The sequence below is a fragment of the Thalassophryne amazonica genome, chromosome 4, assembly GCF_902500255.1.
Source record: "Thalassophryne amazonica chromosome 4, fThaAma1.1, whole genome shotgun sequence".
NCBI lineage: Eukaryota > Metazoa > Chordata > Actinopteri > Batrachoidiformes > Batrachoididae > Thalassophryne > Thalassophryne amazonica.
In genome coordinates, this window is record NC_047106.1 from 44,440,354 (window position 1) to 44,464,601 (window position 24,248).

At 43.2% G+C, this 24,248-nt stretch overlaps 1 protein-coding gene across 1 annotated transcript; it reads left to right on the top strand.

The window, feature by feature from the left end:
- Window positions 1-3,513: 3,513 nt before the first annotated feature.
- LOC117508139 lies at window positions 3,514-23,355 on the top strand. Its single transcript, XM_034167799.1, has 5 exons — window positions 3,514-4,068; window positions 6,047-6,086; window positions 6,212-6,295; window positions 6,394-6,642; window positions 22,233-23,355. Exons 1-5 carry the CDS (start codon window positions 3,640-3,642, stop codon window positions 22,766-22,768), a joined length of 1,338 nt encoding a protein of 445 aa, XP_034023690.1. The 5' UTR covers window positions 3,514-3,639; the 3' UTR covers window positions 22,769-23,355.
- Window positions 23,356-24,248: the final 893 nt, after the last annotated feature.

A 24,248-nucleotide genomic window follows, 5' to 3' on the forward strand; every position in this document is an offset into this window, starting at 1 on the left:
CAAATCTTGCAGTATTGTACACCACAAAGTCTTGTGCCTGACAGGGGTGGGGGGGCAAACAATTCATGTGCAGGGTGGGTGGAGTATCAGTATCGTATCAGTATCCATAATATTGGCCCTGTATTTACTTGATATCGGATCAATACCAAATCCTGCAGTATCGTACACCACTAAGTCTCCTGCCTGAGGAGAGGGGAGGCAAGCGGTTCTTGTGCAGGGTGGGTGAGGTCTCTCATGGCTGCCTTGTCCTTGCATCTGCTGATATAAATGTCTTCAATAGATGGTTAACTGCAAATAATGGTTCTCTGTGCAGACTTCACCACCCGCTGCAGTGCCTGTTTCTCTGCCACTGTACAGATAGCATACCACATAGTGATGCCAGAGGTCAGAGGTCTTGGCCCCCTGGTCACTGCAGTTACTGTATAATGAACATGTGCCTGTTGTCAAACCTGTGTAATGTCAGTGAGGTCACTTTGTGTGCTACGTTTCACCCTGATAAATGCAGTCAGTCAAGATATAATGTACACATAGACTAAGAGAATCTGCCAACACGTGGTTGCAACTGAAATTTTGCCCACTTGTGCAAGATCTCTTAGTGAGGTCACCTTGTGCACCAAGGTTTATTTTGATGTCTTAGCCAATATATTGTGTAAACACTGACTACACGGACACACACTCAAGGTGTTAAGCAGTCAGTAGACCTGTGCTGCCTTTGGGTAGGCAGGTCACAGAGGCATTAACACTCTCCATCTCCAGATGAGCCATTTCATTAAGGATTGTGAAGACTAGTTCACCGTAATTTTCTTGCTAACAATCCAACAACAAACATGACAAACAATGGTCTTGGCAGAGTAAAAATATATATTTCTATGCATAACTTGTAAGTACAGTTTTTGCCAATTTTAATATTAGTGTTGCAATAATGAAATATTATTGTTAACACTATACTCAAGGATTAGGCTTTGGCAAATTAACTCAGCCTAATTTGTCATCAAGCTATTGTATTATATACACATTCAGACAAATGGCTTTAAAAATCATTAAAACAGCCAGAAAAGGTATCTATATGCTTAAAACACCTGATTCAAACACACGGTTGGACCACCTTTATGATTAACAACTCACAAGCTATTAAATGGATATTTGAAAAATAATGCACCTGCTTATATTTTGAAAAGAACTACCACTTTTTCTTCCGTGGTTGCATTAAACTTGACAAATCTTTTCCACTGCAAGCTTTTCCTGCGAAATTTTCAACGTGTTACTTTCGATCACGTGATCAGAGTCCTAGTTCTTTTTTCCGGCTACCCATTTGTGGAAGGTAGACACAAAAATCAGTGTAAAACATTGATGTGGATATATTTAAAAAAATAAAAGATTTTGTGTCTATGCGTATGCGTGTCGGTGGCTTAGTGGTTAGCAAAGTTGCCTCACAGTGAAAAGGTCATGGGTTCAATTCCCGCCTGTGGCCTTTCTGTGTGGAGTTTGCATGTTCTCCCTGTGTTTGCGTGGGTTTCCTCCGGGTGCTCCAGTTTCATCCCACATCCAAAAACATGCGGGTTAGGTGGATTGGAATCTTTAAATTGTCCGTAGGTGTGCGTGTGGGTGTGTCTGTCTTTGTTTGTCTGTTTGTGGCCCTGCGACAGACTGGCGTCCTGTCCTGGGTGTACCCCGCCTCACGCTCTGTGACTGCTGGGATAGGCTCCAGCCCCCCGCGACCCTTAATTGGACTAAGCGGTTGAAGATGAGGGAGAGAGAGAGTGTATGCGTGTATCCGTGCATCCCAGGGCGCCACCAGGGATTTTGGGCCCCATGAAAAGAAACTTTACTGCCCCCCCCCGATATTATAATATCAGTATTATAATTGTATTAGGGCCCTGTGGGCCCCTAGAACCTTTCTTCTTATTCTCCCCTTTTCAGCGCCCCTGTGTGCATGCATGTGTGATTGAAAACTTTAAAACAATGAAACAGTTTGAAATGATTAAACTATTAAAATGCTGTATATGTACGTATAGATATGTATAGACTCTTATTTTGATGTAATTTTGTGGTTGTTTGTTGTGATGATTTTTCTGATAATGTTTTTATGGTGAATCCAGAGGACAGTTTCCATCCTCATTTTTTATGAAATAGAGAATCATACAAATTGCTTATCGCAAGAGAATGCAAGAGAGCATCAATCCCCATCACCAAAGAATCAAAAATGTAAAGGAAAACAAAATTGTGAGCAGTGATGCCATAATGCAATCTGCAACCTCACCATTAGATGTGTTGCGTTTATATTTTTGTTGAGTATATATAAAACACTTCTCTTAGATGGCAAGTCTCATTCAAATTATACCGCGCCATCAAAAGCATGCAGAAGGATCAATTTGTGCACAGATTTGTGCACATAATATTATTCTCAGGAGAAAACAGCTTTGCTTGTTCACTTTGGAGAGTGGTGGTAAAATCATGTCAGTCAAAGCCACAGTTTCTGTAAGTGTTACACATGATTTCCAGGACTGCGTAGCCCCGCCCACGCTGACCTCAGATGTGACCTGCCACTGCACACTGACAATGAGTCCTCTGACCTAAACATCAACAAGCATCTTTGTAGTACTTGTTGCCGTGTCTAGAACGTCTATTAAATTGCTTCAGCTCTTTCAACAAAGGCTCTTTGCATTGCATTATCTTGCTGTTGTGTGCCTGCACAGGAAGAGCCATTACCATGGTAACGCCAAGCATTGAGGGCTTTATAAAAGCATGGTGCGCCCTTCACACTGTACGCCATTCCTGCCCCAGCAACAGCAGACAGACTGAAGACAAAGAAGACGAGGCATCAGGAGTATTATTTAATATATGCTCAGCGGAATTCTTTATGTCCGGGCCAGGATGGTTATAGTCTGTCAGAGGTCAGCGACCTTTGCTGTTGGAGCTGCAACCTGCAACATTTCTGTCATTTTCTAAGCATGACAACAGGATCTTGTTCTTCCAGGGAGAGTGGAGGCTTCATTCATTCACACCAAAGACTCACTGACTGAAGACGAATGTCAAAGTTGGTTTTGCTCTTCAAGACATTAAAACACCAACTCAGTCATTGGTTTGAGGTCGTTGCTCCACCAACGAGGTGATCCTTTTGTTTCCATTTGTCTGCCAACAGGAATATATAAAATCTACCAAGACGATTCTCATGAAACTTGGCGGAGCTGTGGAATGTGAAGCAAGGAGCAGCCCACTAGGTTTTGAAGTGGATCGGAATCAAAGTGTGGAAGCAGGACTCTTTTTTTCCATATTCATTGCTTGTGTGAGACGGGGCTTTTTTGTGTGTTTTCATTAATTTCTCAAAAAATATTGCATGGCGTTTTTTGAAACCATTCAGGAACATTTATAGTGGAAATATCTCTGCACGTGTCAGATTTAGTAGGGCTCCAGATAAAGGTTTGGATTTGGTGAATCAAAATACTTTTTTATGCAGAAACAAATTGGGCAAGAAATTCATATCATAGAAGAATGGTCTACTGGCCTTGATCCGACTGTTAATTTTGTTCTGTTATTGGTTCAAGTATTTTTCAACATCAAACCAAACCTGCATGGTGTAAGGTTTCATCTCAATAAATAGATTTATTTCACCAAAATAAAGAAAATGTTCAAGAAGTAATGGCACTCGAAGCGCTGACTGAGCTGTCAGGAATGTCTTTGACATCTGCTTGTACTCAAAGAAATCATCCAGATGTGAAACTAGGAAAATCTGCAAATGAGGAGACTGTGAATGACATAGATTCTCTGCAGCAATTTTCGAGCTGTACAGCTTGTAACCAAAAATACGAGACGGCAGCACTGATCCTGCCGTGCTCTCACGCCATGTGCAGTCACTGTGTATCTGCTGGAGAGAGTTTAATACGCAGAGGCAGCATCCTCCCTGTGTGCGCCGTGCAGTGCCCCTGCTGTCGACATCCTGTAGAGCTGCCATGTTGGTCCTGGGCAACTGCTGCTTCCTGTCTCCCAAAATATCTGACCAGAAACTCAATCATTGGAAAAGTGGGGAGAACCAAGGTGAAAGCATCTGACCCTTTCCAAAAAGTTCAGGTGAGGAAGTTATTTAGCTGAGGTGGGTTCTTGGCATCTCTGCCTGACTCACTATTGATGTTGTTCTTTCGTTTGCTGTGATTTTACCTTTTGCCATTTGCTGTGATTTGGTCATGTATAAAGAAGCTGAATTGAAATTAAACTGAACTAAATTCTCGCAATACTATGACACCAAGACAAATGGGGAAGGAGGCATGTGATCTCATAATATTGTTTAATAGTAGCCATAGGTGTAGCCAACCAATTCCTCAAAGTCCCAATCCTAAATGTTCTCTTGGCCTGTCACTTTTGACTTTCAGCTGTTTTTTTTTTTTTTTTTTCAAAAATCCTGGGCCCTCATTTATGAAACTGTGCTTTTTGATTACCAATGGGAATCAAAAAGAAGGCTTTGTTCTATGTGTATGGGATTCCTGTCATCATTTGTAAACATCACACTCCAGACAAGGGATGGAAAAACACCAGAGGAATAACCATTTCCAAAGGGAAACCATTATTCTTCATGTCCTCTGGTGTGAACTTGATGTTGATATCCATGTGTTCAGTCAAAGCCTGCATGTCCTGGGCTTTGAATTTGACCCATGTATTGTCCACTTATCTGAACCTGAAGCTTGGTGCAGTTCCTCTGAAGGAGCACAGGGTGCCTTGGTTTCCACATCTTCCATGTAGACATTGACCATGATGGGAGATACTGTTGAGCCCAATGGCTCATCAGTAGGGTGACCAGATGTCCCACTTTGTGCCCCAAAATGAAATGGTTTCCGGCATTGTTACTGACAGTCAGGCTTCAGTTTTGAAATGCGTGATTGAAACACGCATTTTTAAAACATGCATTTCAAAACTGAAGACTGACATATATTATCAAGTCCTGACTTGTTACTGTGTTGTCATTTGGCGCTATACAAGAAAAAAGTTGATTGATTGATTGATTGTTTTTATTTTCATTGCAAAGGCAGACAATAAAGCTGTTTCACTTTCCATAGTACCTTGTATACATGTTCTGTCAGGAATATATCTTTCCTGTGAAATATGTTATGCAAAAACAAGCATAATATGGGTGTTTTATTACCTCTGCAGTCTACACATTAACCGAGTGGGGTCATTTATGACCCTGGCATATATTTGCTGCGCCATTTTTCTAATTTTAATCCGAAAAAAGTTTTTGCCAATCTATTTGTCTTGCATTTGTTCATAGAATTTTGCAAGGATCTGCCAATCCGTGAGTCAAGTATAATCCAAACTTGTGCAGGGTCACTTTTGACCCCCTGGAACAATCTATGAGATTTTTTTACATTATAGCTTCAGCTGGTATTGTAGTTTGCCAACTGTTATCATTACATTTTACTGTTTTGCAGAGAAGCGTGGCCAACAGACCTAGAATAGCAAAATTTACAGCTGCACAAGCATTGAGATGGATTCTTTAGGCCCAGAGTGAGGATGAAAATAGCTCATGATTGTCACAAAGGGTGACTGATGGGTTCATTGAGATTTGTGTTCAAGTATTGGCATATTTGCTAGTCACTGGTTCCTCTATATTTGATGTTATAATTATCCTACCATATTGGTCGCTAAAATAGCTTGGTTGCTTGAGGGTTCATAAAATACTGTAAGGAGATTACGGAAAAGCCATTTTGTTATATTGGAATTTAGTTTTCTGTTGCAAATATTAATTTTGTACAAAATATAATGTAATGTACTTTGATAAAACAGTAACAGTACTTTTGGCCTGTGGCCCTTCATAGGCAAAAATGTGGGCACCAGTGTCCTAGGTTTCCACAGTTGTCACTTGTACTTTGGAATGTCCAGCAATGTTGTTTTAATCATTGCTATACCCATATACAGTTCTGGACAGTAGTATAATTGTGCTTAAAAATAATGATTAATGTCAGGTTAGATGTGGTATCATTGAGAATTTGTGTTTTTTGACTGAGATTTTAAAGAACCTGAATGTTAAACTCATGTCTTTTGACACTATATTCAGGGGAGCACTACTTGCTGTGATGTTGATCTGACAGCACAAGGTGAGTCCCCATATGTGCTTAAATCAGTCCAGTTTTTTACATGTAGACCTTTATGATGCTCCTCTTTTGCTGCGCACTGTCAAATCCATAATGTACTCACACCTCTTTGTCTGTCTGTCACACAGAATCCTCTCCTGTCAGTTCCTTATTAGTACCAGCTGATGGCACTATAGACCTGCAAGAGGAGCAAATGGAGCAGTCTGTCTGTGGTACTACTTCTTCCTTACAACTTTGCTACAATAAAAAGGCAAAGATATGTTCTAATTTTGCATCCTCTGTTCACTTCCATCCTCACTGTGACCTGCAGGACTGCGTTTTAGTCTGGACCCCTCAAATATACCTCCATCCCTCCATCTGTCCAACTCTTTCCTCACTGTCACCTACCAAGCAGAGAGCCTTCTGATTTCACCTAAAGCCAACTGGGTCGATAGGTCAAGAGTGACCTTTGAGCCAAAGGTCGCACTTGATCTCCCTCAGGTGTATGCTGATGTTGTCATTGCAGTGGGACAGTATTACTGGGAAGTGGATGTATTTAACAGTTCCATCTACAGAGTCGGTAAGAATGCTTTTCACATGGGTTTTTTTTTTTGTGTTTTCCAAGCCAGTCTCCTAAACAAGAAATAGTGTTCTTAGTGGACTCCACGCCCCAGCAATTAGCAAAGAGGCTTCATAAATGGCATCTAATGGGCTGTCTGTGTGTTTGTGTGATTTTGATTTCCTGCCTTCTGTTTCTTCAGCTCTGTAAAACTATGTAAAAACCTTGCAAATGTTCGTATAGCCTAATGAGTGGGTCACCCCTTTGAGTCTGGTCTGCTTGAGGTTTCTTCCTCAGTATCATCTGAGGGAGATTTTGCTTACCACTGTCGCCTGTGTGCTTGCTCTATGAGTTGGTAGGTTAGACCTTATTTGTGTGAAGTGCCTCCTTGCAGCTTTGTTGCCATTTGGCACGATAGAAAATGAAATAAATTAAAATTGAAATTGAATTATTGTGTTAATGCCAAATGGCTCAAGGTAGGATGTTCACTGGTCTTTACTCCTGTCTCTTGGAACCCTGAAGTTCAGAACTAAATATGCAAAGTATTTATTTTGGAGTTACTGACAGTGAAGTTGGGATGTTCTGTAAAATGTAAATAAAAACAGAATACAAAGATTTGCAAATCCTCTTCAGCCTATATTCAATTGAATACACCACAAAGACAACATATTTAATGTTCAAACTGATAAACTTTGTTGTTTTTGTGCAAATATTTGGTCATTTTGAAATGGATGCCTGCAACACATTTCAAAAAAGCTCTTACAGAACGGGACGGGCAACAAAAGACTGGGAAAGTTGATGAATGCTCTAAGAACACCTAATTGGAAACAGGTGAGTGTCATGATTGGGTATAAAAGGAGCATCCCCAAAAGGCTCAGCTGTTCACAAGCAAAGATGGAGCAAGGATCACCACTTTGTGAACAACTGTGTGAAAAAAAAAAAAAAGTCAAACAGCTTAAGAACAATGTTTCTCAATGTTCAATTGCAAGGAATTTAGGGATTCCATCATCTACAGTCCATATTATATTCAGAAGATTCATAGAATCTAGAGAATTTTCTACATGTAAGTGGCAAGGCGAAAGTTCCAGTGACTGCAGGGAAAGCTCTGCTGACTGTGGGGAAAGCCCCACTGGCACCTGGGAAAGATCACAGGTCGGGATCCTTTCGGGGGCATGTTAGACCAAATGGAATGCAATTGTCCAGGGCTGTGTCTGGGGTAGTATTTGTCTAGCTTGCCTGGGAGGGCTTTCCAGTAGCTATGTCCCTTTGTTGACTTAGTGGGGGTTCCCTGTGTGCCTGCATCCTTGTAACACAACAGGTCCCCCAGGGGTGGTGCAGGGCTACTGTTGTGAAACCTATAATCAGAAGATTCAGAGAATCTGGAGAATTTTCTACATGTAAGCGGCAAGGCCGAAAACCAACACTGAATGCCTGTGACCTTCGATCCCTCAGGCGGCACTGCATTAAAAATCAACATCATTGTGTAAAGGATCTTACCACGTGGGCTCAGGAACACTGCAGAAAACCATTGTCAGTTAACACAGTTCGTCGCTACATCTACAAGTGCAAGTTAAAACTCGACCATGCAAAGCGAAAGCCATACATCAACAACATCCAGAAACGCCGCCGCCTTCTCTGGGCCTGAGCTCATTTGAAATGGACAGACGCAAAGTGGAAAAGTGTGCTGTGGTCTGATGAATCCACATTTCAAATTGTTTTTGGAAATCATGGATGTCTTGAAAAAGACCATCCAGATTGTTACCAGCTCAAAGTTCAAAAGCCAGCATCTGTGATGGTATGGGGGTGTGTTAATGCCCATGGCATGGACAACTTACACATATGTGATGGCACCATCAATGCTGAAAGGTACATCCAGGTTTTGGAGCAACGCATGCTGCCATCCAACCAATATCTTTTTCAGGGACGTCCTTGCTTATTTCAGCAAGACAATGCCAAGCCACAATCTGCACGTGTTACAACAGCGTGGCTTTGTAGTAAAAGAGTGCGGGTACTAGACTGGCCTGCCTGCAGTCCAGATCTGTCGCCCATTGAAAATGTGTGGCGCATTATGAAGCTCAAAATACGACAATGGAGACCCCGGACTGTTGAAGAACTGAAGTCATACATCAAGCAAGAATGAGAAAGAATTCCACCTACAAAGCTTCAACAATTAGTGTCCTCAGTTCCCAAATGCTTATTGAGTGTTGTTAGAAGGAAAGGTGATGTAACACAGTGGTAAACATACCACTGTCCCAGCTTTTTTGAAATGTGTTGCAGGCATCCATTTCAAAGTGAGCAAATATTTGCACAAAAAGAATAAAGTTTATCAGTTTGAACATTAAATATCTTGTCTTTGTGGTGTATTCAATTGAATATAGGTTGAAGAGGATTTGCAAATCACTGTATTCTGTTTTTATTTACATTTTACACAACGTCAAAACTTCACTGGAATTGGGGTTGTACAAGCAATGACTCACTGACTCAGTGACTCACTCACTGGTTGACTTACTGACTGATGGATTAACTGGCTGATTAACTGGCTGACTGCCTAATTGACTGACATTTTACAAACCCACTCACTTGGTGAGTCACTAACTCATTGATTAACTGACTGAGTGACTGCTGATTAACTGGCTGTCTGACTGACTCACTCACTCACTTGCTCACTGGCTCCAATAATTCTATGTATGACTTGCTGATTGTCTTAGTCAGCAAAAACCTACTTGTTCAATCAGAAACCAAAAACCAAGTCTTACCCCTCAACAGCCATTTGAAGCTGTGAGGCCCAGCAAAAATGTCCTCACAATGATGGTTTAAAACCAAAATTTGTCCTCACAACTATACAAAAACATACATTTCAACAACAGTCAAAGTAAGTATGAAAAACTTCAACTCCAGTCTGTTTCTTGACCTTTTGGAAAATGTGTTTTTTTTCCCCCATTTTAACTTTTCTTCTGTTATTTCCTAAGCAGGATGGAACAGCACACACATTTTTTTGCTTTACACAAGCAATTCTATTTATGTAGTAAAAACTGTTACTTTACAGCTTAATAAGTGATTAGAGGAAGGGCAGCCAAATGTCACGGTCACCAGATCCACTAGTAGGTGGCAGTAAATGTTCACATCAAAATTTACTGTTTGAAATTTAAAAACTGGCAGTGTTCTCACTTTAAAAGGTCATGCTATTTGACACATCATTTTAGGAACAGTTCCTAACATCATGCCAGATACACAGTCCCCTAAAAGGTTGCTTAGATCTTGGCCAATGAGAAGAAAATTGTCACAGTGGCATTTACACTCATTTTGATTTCAAGCTTAGGTTTGATGGCAAAATGTTACTAAATATGAAAGACATCCACTGAAGTACTTCATTGAAATGTAGCTCCAGACTGATGGACAAATGGATCCCTCACCTAGTGAGTTTGATTTTTAAGTATATTAATATTTTAAATGCTTCAGATATGTTCTTGTTCAAAAATATCTATTAAATCTATATTTGGCAATCTTGGACATTAACAGTTTGACATTAAAAACCAAAAGCGCACCCAGTGAGTGCATAACTGCACCAACAAATACTGGACAGTGCATTTGTCCAGTATTTGTCCAATTTATCCAGTTGGGGAGGTGATGGTCTAGTGGTTAAGCAGTGGGCTTGAGACCAGAGCATCCACGGTTCAAGCCCCCATCTGGCTGGAAAATCACTAAGGGCCCTTGGGCAAGGTCCTTAATGCCCTAAGTTGTTCCCAGTGTGTAGTGAGCGCCTTGCATGGCAGCACCCTGACATCAGTGTGTGTGAATGGGTGTAAGGGTTTCTGGAGACCACCGAACCACACGACCCCGGGACCAGCAATCTTGGAACCACTACGCAAAACGTATGACAGCTCCTGGGTGTTTTTGTTGTTGTTTGTTTTTGTTTTTTCCTTTTAACATCATTTCTAACACTGAACACCATGCACTCTTCAACCTGTCTTAAAGTCCGCTGCAGAAAACACATTGTGCTTTGTAAAGGTTCTGACAATGCAGTGGCTCTGACATTGCATCAGTACCAATGTTACCGAGGTCGTTTGGTTCCGAGGTCTCCAGTTGCCCTGTAAAGCGCTTTGAGCTTCTGATATGGAGAAGCGCTATATAAAATGCAGCTTCTAACTTCTGCCAAAAAACAGAGATAGGTATGCTTCTATCCGAATTAGTGATGTTTTAAGGCAGGTTCTTTTGGAATGCTGAAAGGTAGATGAAAAATATTTTTCTAATTTTCATAATGGATTGGATATGAACCAAAATAGTTTTCTAACCCAAATGGTAAATGGACTGCATTTATATAGCGCTTTTCCATCTGCATCAGACGCGCAAAGTGCTTTACAATAATGCCTCACATTCACCCCAGTGTCAGGGTGCTGCCATACAAGGCGCTCACTACACACCGGGAGCAACTAGGGGATTAAGGACCTAGCCCAAGGGCCCTTAGTGATTTTCCAGTCAGACTGGGATTTGAACCAAGGAACCTCTGGTCTCAAGCCCAATGCTTAACCACTAGACCCATCACCTCCCTTGAACCCAAGGATCATCTTTCCACTGAAATTCATCCAAATCTGTGAATTTTTGAGATAGGGAATCATATTATAATGGATCTCCATCCATCCATCCATTTTCTTCCGCTTTATCCGGAGTCGGGTCGCGGGGGAAGCAGCTGAAGCAAAGCCGCCCAGACCTCCCGATCCACACACACCTCCCCCAGCTCCTCCGGGGGAACCCCAAGGCGTTCCCAAGCCAGCCGAGAGATGTAGTCCCTCCAGCGTGTCCTGGGTCTTCCCCGGGGCCTCCTCCCAATGGGACGTGCCCGGAACACCTCTCCAGCGAGGCGTCCAGGGGGCATCTGGAAAAGATGCCCGAGCCACCTCAACTGACTCCTTTCGATGTGGAGGAGCAGTGGCTCGACTCCGAGCTCCTCCCGAGTGACCGAGCTCCTCACCCTATCTCTAAGGGAGCGCCCAGCCACCCTGCGGAGGAAACTCATGTCGGCCGCTTGTACTCATGATCTCGTTCTTTCGGTCATGAGCCAAATCTCATGACCATAGGTGAGGATCGGAACGTAGATCGATCGGTAAATCGAGAGCTTTGCCCCCCTACTCAGCTCTCTCTTCACCATGACGGTCCGATACAGTGACCGCATCACTGCAGATGTTGCACCGATCCGTCTATCGATCTCACGCTCCATCTGTCCCTCACTCGTGAACAAGACCCCGAGATACTTAAAGTCCTCCACTTGAGGCAAGGACACTCCACCAACCTGAAGAGGGCAAAGCACCTTTTTCCAGTCGAGAACCATAGCCTCGGATTTGGAGGTGCTGATCGTCATCCCAGACGCTTCACACTCAGCTGCAAACCGCCCCAGTGCACGCTGAAGGTCCTGATTTGACGAAGCCAACAGAACCACATCGTCTGCAAACAACAGAGACGAGATTCTGTGGTTTCCAAACCAGACCCCCTCTACACCCTGGCTGCGCCTAGAAATTCTGTCCATAAAAATAATGAACAGAACCGGTGACAAAAGGCAGCCCTGGTGGAGGCCAACGTGCACTGGAAACAGGTTTGACTTACTACTGGCAATGCGAACCAAGCTCCTGCTGCGATCGTGCAGGGACCGGATAGCCCTTAGCAAAGGACCCCGGACCCCGTACTCCCGGAGCACCCCCACAGGGCGCCCCGAGGGACACGGTCGAATGCCTCCTCCAGATCCACAAAACACATGTGGACTGGTTGGGCGAACTCCCATGAACCCTCGAGCACCCGATAGAGCGTGTAGAGCTGGTCCAGTGTGCCGCGACCAGGAGGAAAACCACACTGCTCCTCCTGAATCCGAGGTTCGACCATCGGTCGAATTCTCCTCTCCAGTACTCTGGAATAGACCTTACCGGGGAGGCTGAGGAGTGTGATCCCCTATAGTTGGAACACACCCTCCAGTCCCCCTTCTTAAACAGAGGGACTCTGCCTCTCTCTGCCTCTGGGGTCCCACCTACCAACAAAGATAAGTAGGACTCCTTCTTCAGCTTGAGGGCATCCCTTACTTCCGGCGTCCACCATCGGGTTCGGGGATTGCCGGCGCGACAGGCACCAGAGACCTTGTGACCACAGCTATGAGCGGCCGCATCAACAATGGAGGTGGAGAACATGGTCCACTCGGACTCCATGTCTCCAACCTCCCCCGGGGTCTGGGAGAAGCTCTCCCGGAGGTGGGAGTTGAAGACCTCGCTGACAGAGGGTTCCGCCAGTCGTTCCCAGCAGACCCTCACGATACGTTTGGGCCTGCCAGGTCTGACCGGCTTCCTCCCCTCCCAGCGGATCCAACTCACCACCAGGTGGTGATCGGTCGACAGCTCTACCCCTCTCTTCACTTGAGTGTCTGAGACACATGGCCAAAGGTCAGATGATACGACTACAAAGTTGATCATCGACCTCCAGCTCAGGGTGTCCTGGTGCCACGTGCACTTATGGACACCCTTCTGCTCGAACATGGTGTTCGTGATGGTCAAACTGTGACTAGCACAGAAGTCCAACAACTGAACACCACTCGGGTTCAGATCGGGGAGGCCGTGCTTCCCAATCACCCCCCTCCATGTCTCACTGTCGCCGCCCACGTGGGTATTGAAATCCCCCAGGAGAACAATGGAGTTCCATTGTTCTCCTGGGGGATTTCAGCACACCGGCTGGAGGCCAGCTCGTGGACTGCAGCTTTAAAGACTTTCTTTGGCAGCATGTGGAGCTGGTGCTGGCCAAGAAAGGCTTTGATGACAGCGTGGGTCGTAATCCACAGCCTTCACACTTTGAGCTGCCAACCTTCCTCAAGTGGGTCCAGGTCGCATCCAGGCTTCACCAGGTCATGATCAGCACCACAGACGAAGAAATGACTGAGCTAGCCGTGAAAGTCCAAAGTCACTTGAAGGTTTTGGAGGGTTTTCTTGATGCTGACACAAAGTTCTCTGAGAACAGGTGCCAGAAAGCTCTGCCACTTGCTCACAGCGCCTACCAGTCCAATCTGCCCCATAACTACACCACCACCGTGCACAAAAACCAGCTGGCACAGGCACTGCAGGTGTACAGTCTATGGAGTAACAATGGAGTTCCATTGTTCTCCTGGGGGATTTCAACGCCCACTTGGGCGGTGGATCCCACTCGGAGCGCTATCTAGTACCCCTCCCAGGGACTCCAAGAAGGTCGGGTACTCTGCACTGCTGCTCGGCCCGTAGGCCGAGACAATGGTGAGAGACCTGTCCCCGACCCGAAGGCGTAGGGACGCGACCCTCTCGTTCACTGGAGTAAACTCCAACACATGGCAACTGAGCTGGGGAGCAATAAGCAATGTGACCCCAGCTCTCTGCCTCTCCCCGTAGGCAACGCCAGAAAAATGAAGCGTCCAGCCCCTCTCCAGGAGTTGGGTACCAGAGCCCAAGCTGAGTGGAGGTGAGCCCGACTAGCTCTAGTCAGTATCTCTCAACCTCCCGCACAAGCTCAGGCTCCTTCCCCCCCAGCGAGGTGACATTCCACGTCCCAACAGCCAGGGGCTGTGAGCATGGACCGGGCCGCCGGACCACCCGCCCTCAACCGCCACCCAATCCTCCTTGCACCCAACCCCCATGGCCCCCTCTGCAGGTGGTGAACCCACAGGAGGGCTGTAATGAACCTGAATGAGTTATTACTCCAACAAAGAGAACATACAATAAAATGAGTCCAGAGTTCTTTAATCAAAGTGCTGTACCAGGGTAAGGTCAAACACAGTAATTCAGTCAGCACAGCAGAGGGGTTTGTGAGGGATTAATCAGAGGCAAAGCAGTGGACAAAATTCAGAAATTCAGACGGTAGTGTTGGTGAAGGGTTAAGCACAGGCTGTTTCCAAAATGTAGGCAATAAAATCAACCCAGGGTTTAGACAGTCGCACCAGGCAAACTAAACCAAAGGAGGCAGAGAAGACAAATTAGGTTAACCAGGAACAAACACTGGTCAGCAATGAGGAATCACTAGGAGAATATGTCAGCGTTGGTTGTCATGATGGAACAAACGCAACCCAGTCTCACGGCAGTTTGTGGCGGCATTACAAAAAGTACATTAATCTCTGGGTTTGTGCTGGGGCACGAAAATGGGCCGCTTTTCGTAATGGGAGCACAAATTCATTTCGTGACAGGGCACGAAATGTGGGGTGACGGGGGGTCTGGGGGGTTATGGTTAGGGTTTGGGGAGGGTAGACACTTACACTATGGTTATGGTTAGAGTTACGAGAAGGGGAGGGTTATAAATAGCAAAATAAAAAACAAAATCAGGCTCGTTTCGTGACGAGGCATGAAAAAAAAACATGAGACTGGGCTGAACAAATGACATAGTGGCACAGGAAAAGACAAGACAGAACCTTAAATACAGGACCTTAAATAATGTAGAAGGAAGAGAGAAAGTGATATCAAAATAAAACAGGAAGTGAGGGAGACAACCGGGACCATGACACAGATAAATAGACTTTGTAATGACATAACCTCCACCCACCTCCATTGACTAACTTAGGTAACAATAATGAACAGAGGATATTAAATGATAGTTAACTGAAGTACTAAAGCCGGTCTCCCATTGCCGATTTTTGACACCAGATTGTTTACATTTTTGGCACAAAAATAGTCAGATACCAAATGAAGAAAATGAATGTAATCTGTGGTAATAGTAGCATAGTAAAACACTGTGACCAATCTGGAACATTTTGAGCGTGTTTAAAAAAATTGTAACTTTGAAATGCAGCGTGAGCCACAAAAGTGAATAATGAGGTGTCATTTGTGCAGATTAGGGGGTAATATGTGTCCTCTACTTTAATTTTACAGATGGCTTTAGTTTTTATTTCATTAGAGCATTGTGAAATAATTTGTTTCTCCTTGTATGTGTATTTGTTTGTTTGTTTGATGCTAGGTTAGACTTAAGGCTAAAATTAAAATATAATGTAGACTTTCTGTTTTGGAACAGAGCAATGTTATCGGCAGGTGCATGCTGTGATCGTGCGCAGAGGAGTGACAGAAGATTAGCACAGTTCTTTGAGATGCACAGTGGCTCTGTGCCAAGGCTTACAGTTCCGCTCATTGCCCTGGCAAAAGCACTGGTCAGCACATAGGCTGTACGGAGAATTTGTTGCATACCGGACTGGTACTGCACCCCACACACTATGTGTCTATTTTATTTTTACAAATGGCTTTTTTATTATTAAAATAGTTTTTTTTTTTTATTTTGTCAGTGCCTCTTGAAATAGATCATTTCCGCTTTAATGTCGATTGGGCAGCTCAGTTGTTTTGATGTGAAGCTGCAATGTAAACTAAAATTAAAAAACAGTGCAGATTGTGTTTTGTATTTGTAAAGCGAGTGGTGGTTGATTTCTTTGCAGTAGGGTGAAAATGACCGGACCGGGCAGCGGAGAGCAGCAGTCAGTGTGTGTGCAGGAACTACAATATACATCCATAATCACATGAAAGACATGCTGCACTCAGTTTCAATTCAATTCAATTTATTTTAATTTATATAGTGCAAAATCACAACAGAGGTGCCTCAAAGTGCTTCACACAGGTAAGGTCTAACCTTACCAACCCCCAGAGTAACAACGGTATGGAAAAACTCTCTGAGGAAGAAACCTCAAGCAGACCATACTCAAAGGGGTGACCCTCTGCTTGGGCCATGCTACAAACATAAATTACAGAACAGTTCATGGACGAATATACTAGAAATGCTATTGGCGCACAGGACAGGAGGATCGCCAACACGAATACAACTCCCATCTCTGGATGGAGCTGCACCTTAAACAGAGAGAAAAAACAGAATCAGGCATCAGAAAGACATGTTTAATACTGTATAATTTGCCAGCATTAAACAACTAGAAAAACTGAGGTGATCGCCGGCCACTAGCCCTAAACTTCACTAAAAGACCCAGAAATTAGGTAAAGTTGAGGCCGCAGCCCGCTCCAATTACTAATAAATGAATTAAAAGAGTAAAAAGCGTAAAACAAAACTGTACCAGTATGCTAGCCATATGAAAGGGAAAATAAGTGTGTCTTAAGTCTGGACTTGAAAATCTCCACAGAATCTGACTGTTTTATTGATGCAGGGAGATCATTCCACAGAACAGGGGCATGATAGGAGAAAGCTCTGTGACCCGCAGACTTCTTATTCACCCTAGGGACACAAAGTAGTCCTGCACCCTGAGAGGTTTAAGGTTTAATTAGGTCAGCTAGGTAGGGAGGTGCCAGTCCATGAATAATTTTATAGGTTAGTAGCAGAACCTTAAAATCTGATCTCACTGGGACAGGAAGCCAGTGAAGGGATGCCAAAATGGGTGTAATGTGGTCGAACTTTTCTGCTTCGTGTCAAAAGTCTGGCTGCAGCATTTTGAACCAATTGCAGACCCCTAATACTAGACTGCGGTAAACCAGAAAATAGAACATTGCAGTAGTCCAATCTAGAAGAGATAAATGCATGGATCAGGGTCTCAGCATCAGCCATAGACAGGATGGGACGAATCTTCGCTATATTTCGCAGGTGTAAGAAAGCAGTCTCTGTAATATTTCTAATGTGGAGGCCAAAGGACAACGAAGGATCAAAAATTACCCCAAGGTTCCTCACTTTGTCAGTATGATGTATGACACATGAGCCGAGGCTGAGCGTTAACTGGTCAAATTGATGCCGATGTCTCACTGGACCAAGAACCATCACTTCGGTCTTATTAGCGTTTAAAAGTAGGAAGTTTCTAGACATCCAGCTTCTCACTGCTGCAAGGCAATCTTCTATTTTATGTGAACAAGATTACCAGCAGTTATCGGCATGTATAACTGAGTATCATCTGCATAGCAGTGAAAGGTAATCCCAAAACGCCACAATATGTGCCCAAGGGGTGCTGTATAAAGGGAGAAAAGCAGGGGGCCTAAGACAGACCCCTGTGGAACCCTAAGACAGACCCCTGTGGAACCCCAAATTTCATGTCACTAAGGTTAGAGGTAGTGTTACTGTACAAAACACAGTGAGAACGACTGGTCAAGTATGACGTCAGCCATGCAAGGGCACTCCCAGTAATCCCAAAATGATTTTCCAGCCTATCAAGTAGAATATGATGATCCAATGTATCAAATGCAGCACTGAGATCTAACAGCAACAGAACCGTAGTGGTGTCCGAATCCATTGTAAGCAGAAGATCATTCACCACTTTAGTGAGAGACGTCTCTGTGGAATGATATTTTCTAAAAGCAGACTGCAGTGGCTCAAAGAGATTATTCTCAGTAAGATAGTCTACGAGCTGCCGTGACACCACTTTTTCCAGAATTTTAGAGAAAAATTATAGATCTGATATGGGCCAATAGTTTGTCAATACACTAGGGTCAAATCAAATCAAATCAAATCAATTTTATTTATATAGCGACAAATCACAACAAACGGTTGCCCCAAGGTGCTTTATATTGTAAGGCAAGGCCATACAATAATTACAGAAAAACCCCAACGGTCAAAACGACCCCCTGTGAGCAAGCATTTGGTGACAGTGGGAAGGAAAAACTCCCTTTTAACAGGAAGAAACCTCCAGCAGAACCAGGCTCAGGGAGGGCAGTCTTCTGCTGGGACTGGTTGGGGCTGAGGGAGAGAACCAGGAAAAAGACATACTGTGGAGGGGAGCAGAGATCAATCACTAATGATTAAATGCAGAGTGGTGCATACAGAGCAAAAAGAGAAAGAAACACAGTGCATCATGGGAACCCCCCAGCAGTCTAAGTCTATAGCAGCATAACTAAGGGATGGTTCAGGATCACCTGATCCAGCCCTAACTATAAGCTTTAGCAAAAAGGAAAGTTTTAAGCCTAATCTTAAAAGTAGAGAGGGTGTCTGTCTCCCTGATCTGAATTGGGAGCTGGTTCCACAGGAGAGGAGCCTGAAAGCTGAAGGCTCTGCCTCCCATTCTACTCTTACAAACCCTAGGAACTACAAGTAAGCCTGCAGTCTGAGAGCGAAGTGCTCTATTGGGGTGATATGGTACTATGAGGTCCCTAAGATAAGATGGGACCTGATTATTCAAAACCTTATAAGTAAGAAGAAGAATTTTAAATTCTATTCTAGAATTAACAGGAAGCCAATGAAGAGAGGCCAATATGGGTGAGATATGCTCTGTCCTTCTAGTCCCTGTTAGTACTCTAGCTGCAGCATTTTGAATTAACTGAAGGCTTTTCAGGGAACTTTTAGGACAACCTGATAATAATGAATTACAATAGTCCAGCCTAGAGGAAATAAATGCATGAATTAGTTTTTCAGCATCACTCTGAGACAAGATCTTTCTAATTTTAGTGATATTGCGCAAATGCAAAAAAGCAGCAAAAAAAGAAGATTCCCCATTTACATGAACAAATTGTAATCTATTAGATAAATATGATTCAAACCACCGCAGCGCAGTGCCTTTAATACCTATGGCATGCTCTAATCTCTGTAATAAAATTTTATGGTCAACAGTATCAAAAGCAGCACTGAGGTCTAACAGAACAAGCACAGAGATGAGTCCACTGTCTGAGGCCATAAGAAGATCATTTGTAACCTTCACTAATGCTGTTTCTGTACTATGATGAATTCTAAAACCTGACTGAAACTCTTCAAATAGACCATTCCTCTGCAGATGATCAGTTAGCTGTTTCACAACTACCCTTTCAAGAATTTTTGAGAGAAAAGGAAGGTTGGAGATTGGCCTATAATTAGCTAAGATAGCTGGGTCAAGTGATGACTTTTTAAGTAATGGTTTGATTACTGCCACCTTAAAAGCCTGTGGTACATAGCCAACTAATAAAGATAGATTGATCATATTTAAGATCGAAGCATTAATTAATGGTAGGGCTTCCTTGAGCAGCCTGGTAGGAATGGGGTCTAATAGACATGTTGATGGTTTGGAGGAAGTAACTAATGAAAATAACTCAGACAGAACAATCGGAGAGAAAGAGTCTAACCAAATACCGGCATCACTGAAAGCAGCCAAAGATAACGATATGTCTTTGGGATGGTTATGAGTAGTTTTTTTTCTCTAATAGTTAAAATTTTATTAGCAAAGAAAGTCATGAAGTCATTACTAGTTAAAGTTAAAGGAATACTCGGCTCAATAGAGCTCTGACTCTTTGTCAGCCTGGCTACAGTGCTGAAAAGAAACCTGGGGTTGTTCTTATTTTCTTCAATTAGTGATGAGTAGTAAGATGTCCTAGCTTTACAGAGCAACAGACTCTTTTTCCAGGCTAAGTGAAGATCTTCTAAATTAGTGAGACGCCATTTCCTCTCCAACTTACGGGTTATCTGCTTTAAGCTGCGAGTTTGTGAGTTATACCACGGAGTCAGGCACTTCTGATTTAAAGCTCTCTTTTTCAGAGGAGCTACAGCATCCAAAGTTGTCTTCAATGAGGATGTAAAACTATTGATGAGATACTCTATCTCACTCACAGAGTTTAGGTAGCTACTCTGCACTGTGTTGGTATACGGCATTAGAGAACATAAAGAAGGAATCATATCCTTAAACCTAGTTACAGCGCTTTCTGAAAGACTTCTAGTGTAATGGAACTTATTCCCCACTGCTGGGTAGTCCATCAGAGTAAATGTAAATGTTATTAAGAAATGATCAGACAGAAGGGAGTTTTCAGGGAATACTGTTAAGTCTTCAATTTCCATACCATAAGTCAGAACAAGATCTAAGATATGATTAAAGTGGTGGGTGGACTCATTTACATTTTGAGCAAAGCCGATAGAGTCTAATAATAGATTAAATGCAGTGTTGAGGCTGTCATTCTCAGCATCTGTGTGGATGTTAAAATCGCCCACTATAATTATCTTATCTGAGCTAAGCACTAAGTCAGACAAAAGGTCTGAAAATTCACAGAGAAACTCACAGTAACGACCAGGTGGACGATAGATAATAACAAATAAAACTGTTTTTTGGGACTTCCAATTTGGATGGACAAGACTAAGAGACAAGCTTTCAAATGAATTAAAGCTCTGTCTGGGTTTTGGATTAATTAATAAGCTGGAATGGAAGATTGCTGCTAATCCTCCACCTCGGCCCATGCTACGAGCGTTCTGGCAGTTAGTGTGACTCGGGGGTGTTGACTCATTTAAACTAACATATTCATCCTGCTGTAACCAGGTTTCTGTAAGGCAGAATAAATCAATATGTTGATCCATTATTATATCATTTACTAACAGGGACTTAGAAGAGAGAGACCTAATGTTTAATAGACCACATTTAACTGTTTTAGTCTGTGGTGCAGTTGAAGGTGCTATATTATTTTTTCTTTTTGAATTTTTATGCTTAAATAGATTTTTGCTGGTTATTGGTGGTCTGGGAGCAGGCACCGTCTCTATGGGGATAGGGTAATGAGGGGATGGCAGGGGGAGAGAAGCTGCAGAGAGGTGTGTAAGACTACAACTCTGCTTCCTGGTCCCAGCCCTGGATAGTCACGGTTTGGAGGATTTAAGAAAATTGGCCAGATTTCTAGAAATGAGAGCTGCTCCATCCAAAGTGGGATGATGCCGTCTCTCCTAACAAGACCAGGTTTTCCCCAGAAGCTTTGCCAATTATCTATGAAGCCCACCTCATTTTTTGGACACCACTCAGACAGCCAGCAATTCAAGGAGAACATGCGGCTAAACATGTCACGTCATGTCAAGATTAGGTTTCTTAAATAATGGTTTAATCACTGCAGATTTGAAACATTTAGGAACAGATCCAGAAGTTAAAGAAAGATTAATAATTTCCAGCACAGTCGGCCCAAGAGTGGGTCACAGGTCCTCAAACAGTTTTGTTGGTATAGGATCAAATAAACAGCTTGTGCTTTTTGTTGACATTAAGAGTTTTATCAGCATGCCTAGTGAGATACTATCAAATTGTGTAAATCTAGGTAATACCTCAGTAATTGTGCCCACCTCAATAGCAGGGTGTAGTGGCTGGGTTAGGGCATGCCGGGATATGTTTAACCTGATGTCTTCTATTTTCTTCCCAAAGTAATCCAGGAAATCTTGTGCTGTAAAAGGAGAGCGAACTACAGGTGGTTGTCCATGCATAAGTGTTGCCACCGTGTCGAACAAGAACTTTGAGTTCTCTCTTCAGCAGATGAAATTTTTCAGATATAAACAGAAACTTTTTAGCTTTGTGGAAATGCCTTGGTATAACCACAAAGATGAGCTCATTGACTGCACACAGAGCCCTTGTGAGCATGCCCAAAAGCGTTCAGTATTGCTTGTAATCACCACTAAGTTGGATACTACTAAAGGTTTTTTGTTTTTTTCTGTTTTTGTTGTTTTTACTTTCACTTTTGATACTCTGTGTGCTTCTTACCCTGTGTGCTGCTATACAATGCTGCTGGGACCTCAATTTCCCTGAGAGAGTCTTCCAAAGGGATCAATAAAGTTCTATCTATCTAATCTAGTATAATCTAATGACACACATTGAGAGTTCTACTGGAATATATCTGGCCTGATTTCCTCATTTTTGTTCTTTGAAAGGCACTCAGGAACAAAAATTGGCAATGGCAAATTAGTGTACCTTAACATGTAAAGGCGCACACTGTGAAATTGAATTTTTCTTCCTCTCTTAGGTGTGAGCTCACTGGATTGTTCTACAGGCTGGTGGCTCGAAAGACAGGGGTTGTCTTTTTGTGCAGTGTATGATGGTTTCTGGGAGCCGCTCTGCATGGTCCCGCCACAGATCAAAACCATTGGAGTTTTCCTCAACATTGGAGGTTGTGTCCTGAGCTTCCATAATCCTGTCACTCAGGAGCACCTAGTGACACTGCCGACCCGTTTCAGCCCTGCTGGAGTAGTCCCAGCTCTGGGGCTAGGCCAGGGCAGGTTGAAGCTGCGCTGTGGCCTTCCTCCTCCTCCCCACGTCTTCCTCAGTAAAGACTCAGACTACAGGAGGCCCCGTGGAGCCCGTGGAGGTCAGTGGCGGAAGGAAATTCCCTTCCGTTCAGTGAAGAAGGTCATACAGAAGTTTGAGGAGCTGGCAACATCAGACTCAGACTTTAGCCTGGTGTCCAGTTTTGGATCATCCTGCTCCATCTTGGCCCCCTTTCCAGAACTTGGCATGTCAGGAGGGATGTTTCAGTCTGAGCAACCGAAATCAGGAAAATGAATAAAAAGAGCTCCTTAAACTTTCTCCTCAATGGGACAATCCAAAAACAAATGTACCCACCACTCCTGTGACTAGTCTGATCTTCAGATGTGATTTGAAAGGCAAATTTTTCATCTTGAAGAACTTTTGACTGCCTCCTTCCACTCTCGGCGTGACCCCCAGACCTATAATTGACTCTCCCCAGGAAGCAGAGCTTTCTCTCAACCAAACAACCCCCACTGCTTTGGGATCGGGCCAGCAAACATTCTCTATGACATGTGTGAGGAAAGGGTGGGCATTCCGGTAGGGGTCCCACACTGGTGTGCAGGATGTGTGTGCATGTAAGTTAGCGCTTGGCGTTTGCTCAGTCGCTCATGCATTTCGCTGTGAGTGCGAGCAGGCGGGAACAATGTAAAGCAGCGGGAGGTGAGCTGACAAGCTGTGTGTACAGTGACACCGGCGGTGTTGACACAGAGCAGCGAGGACAGGTGGTAACATGTGTTTGTCCCGCAGCCTGCTCCCGATAGGACAGTAGGCTGCCCTTTCCTGACCCTTTGAAAACCACAGGATTCCAAAGACTTCAAAAGGAGTGGCACAGAAAGAGAAAACAGCATGCATGAATTAAAAACAGCAGGTGATGCCCTGGGAGAGGGTTTCTCAGGAGCTTTAATGCCAACAACCCAACCGACTGCAGACACACAAACTGAGAATAAGTCCTCAAGTAGGAGAGATTCAGGGTGGAATAAACTGCGACTCTAATATGATCACTCCATAGATCAGTGCTTTCAAACTCAAATTGTTCAGGGACCATTGCAAGCTTGTGATCTCCTAGTAGGTGTCACTTAAACAAGCCATGTGGTCATTGAGATATATGATGTACAACATGCAAAGTCAGATATCATACCTAAGCAGACTTTTGGAACAGTAAGTGTAGTTAAATTTCAGGTTCAAATTATTCCACACATACAAAATTTCATATTTTTTTGCATTCCATCACCATATAATTAATCAATGATTATTTGTGTTATTATTAGTATTATTAGTATTATTATTTCCATTATGTCCTGTTTATCGCTTTGCAAGCGTATCTGTATGCAGTGTTGAACTTGGAGGGACATTCATTTACTTCTCCAGTGATGTTAATGTCCAGGACCTCGGCTGTATTCGGAAATACTGGTGTCTCTGCAGAAGAACAAAAGGGTCCTGGTGCTTATGCTTTCATGGTATGTATTCATACTGAAAATCAAGATCAAGCAAGCTTTTGCCTTTCTGCTCCTACTTTACTGTTTGACAGGTGTATATATATATATATATATATATATATATATATATATATATATATATATATATATATATATATATATATATATATATATATATATATACACACGAGTATAAACAAACTCAGGTAACATAAAGTGGGAAATGTTATCTTTTGATTCCTAATCCCTAATTCGTAATCTGAAACCCAGTAGGATGCCACCTTCCCGGGTAGTAAAAC

Excerpts from the sequence above, each read along its gene's own strand:
- LOC117508139 (XM_034167799.1), top strand. The coding sequence starts at position 3,640 with ATGGCACTCGAAGCGCTGACTGAGCTGTCAGGAATGTCTTTGACATCT. Across the intron at positions 6,087-6,211 it reads TGTTGATCTGACAGCACAAG|AATCCTCTCCTGTCAGTTCC; the intron begins GTGAGTCCCCAT and ends TCTGTCACACAG. Across the intron at positions 6,643-22,232 it reads CAGTTCCATCTACAGAGTCG|GTGTGAGCTCACTGGATTGT; the intron begins GTAAGAATGCTT and ends TTCCTCTCTTAG.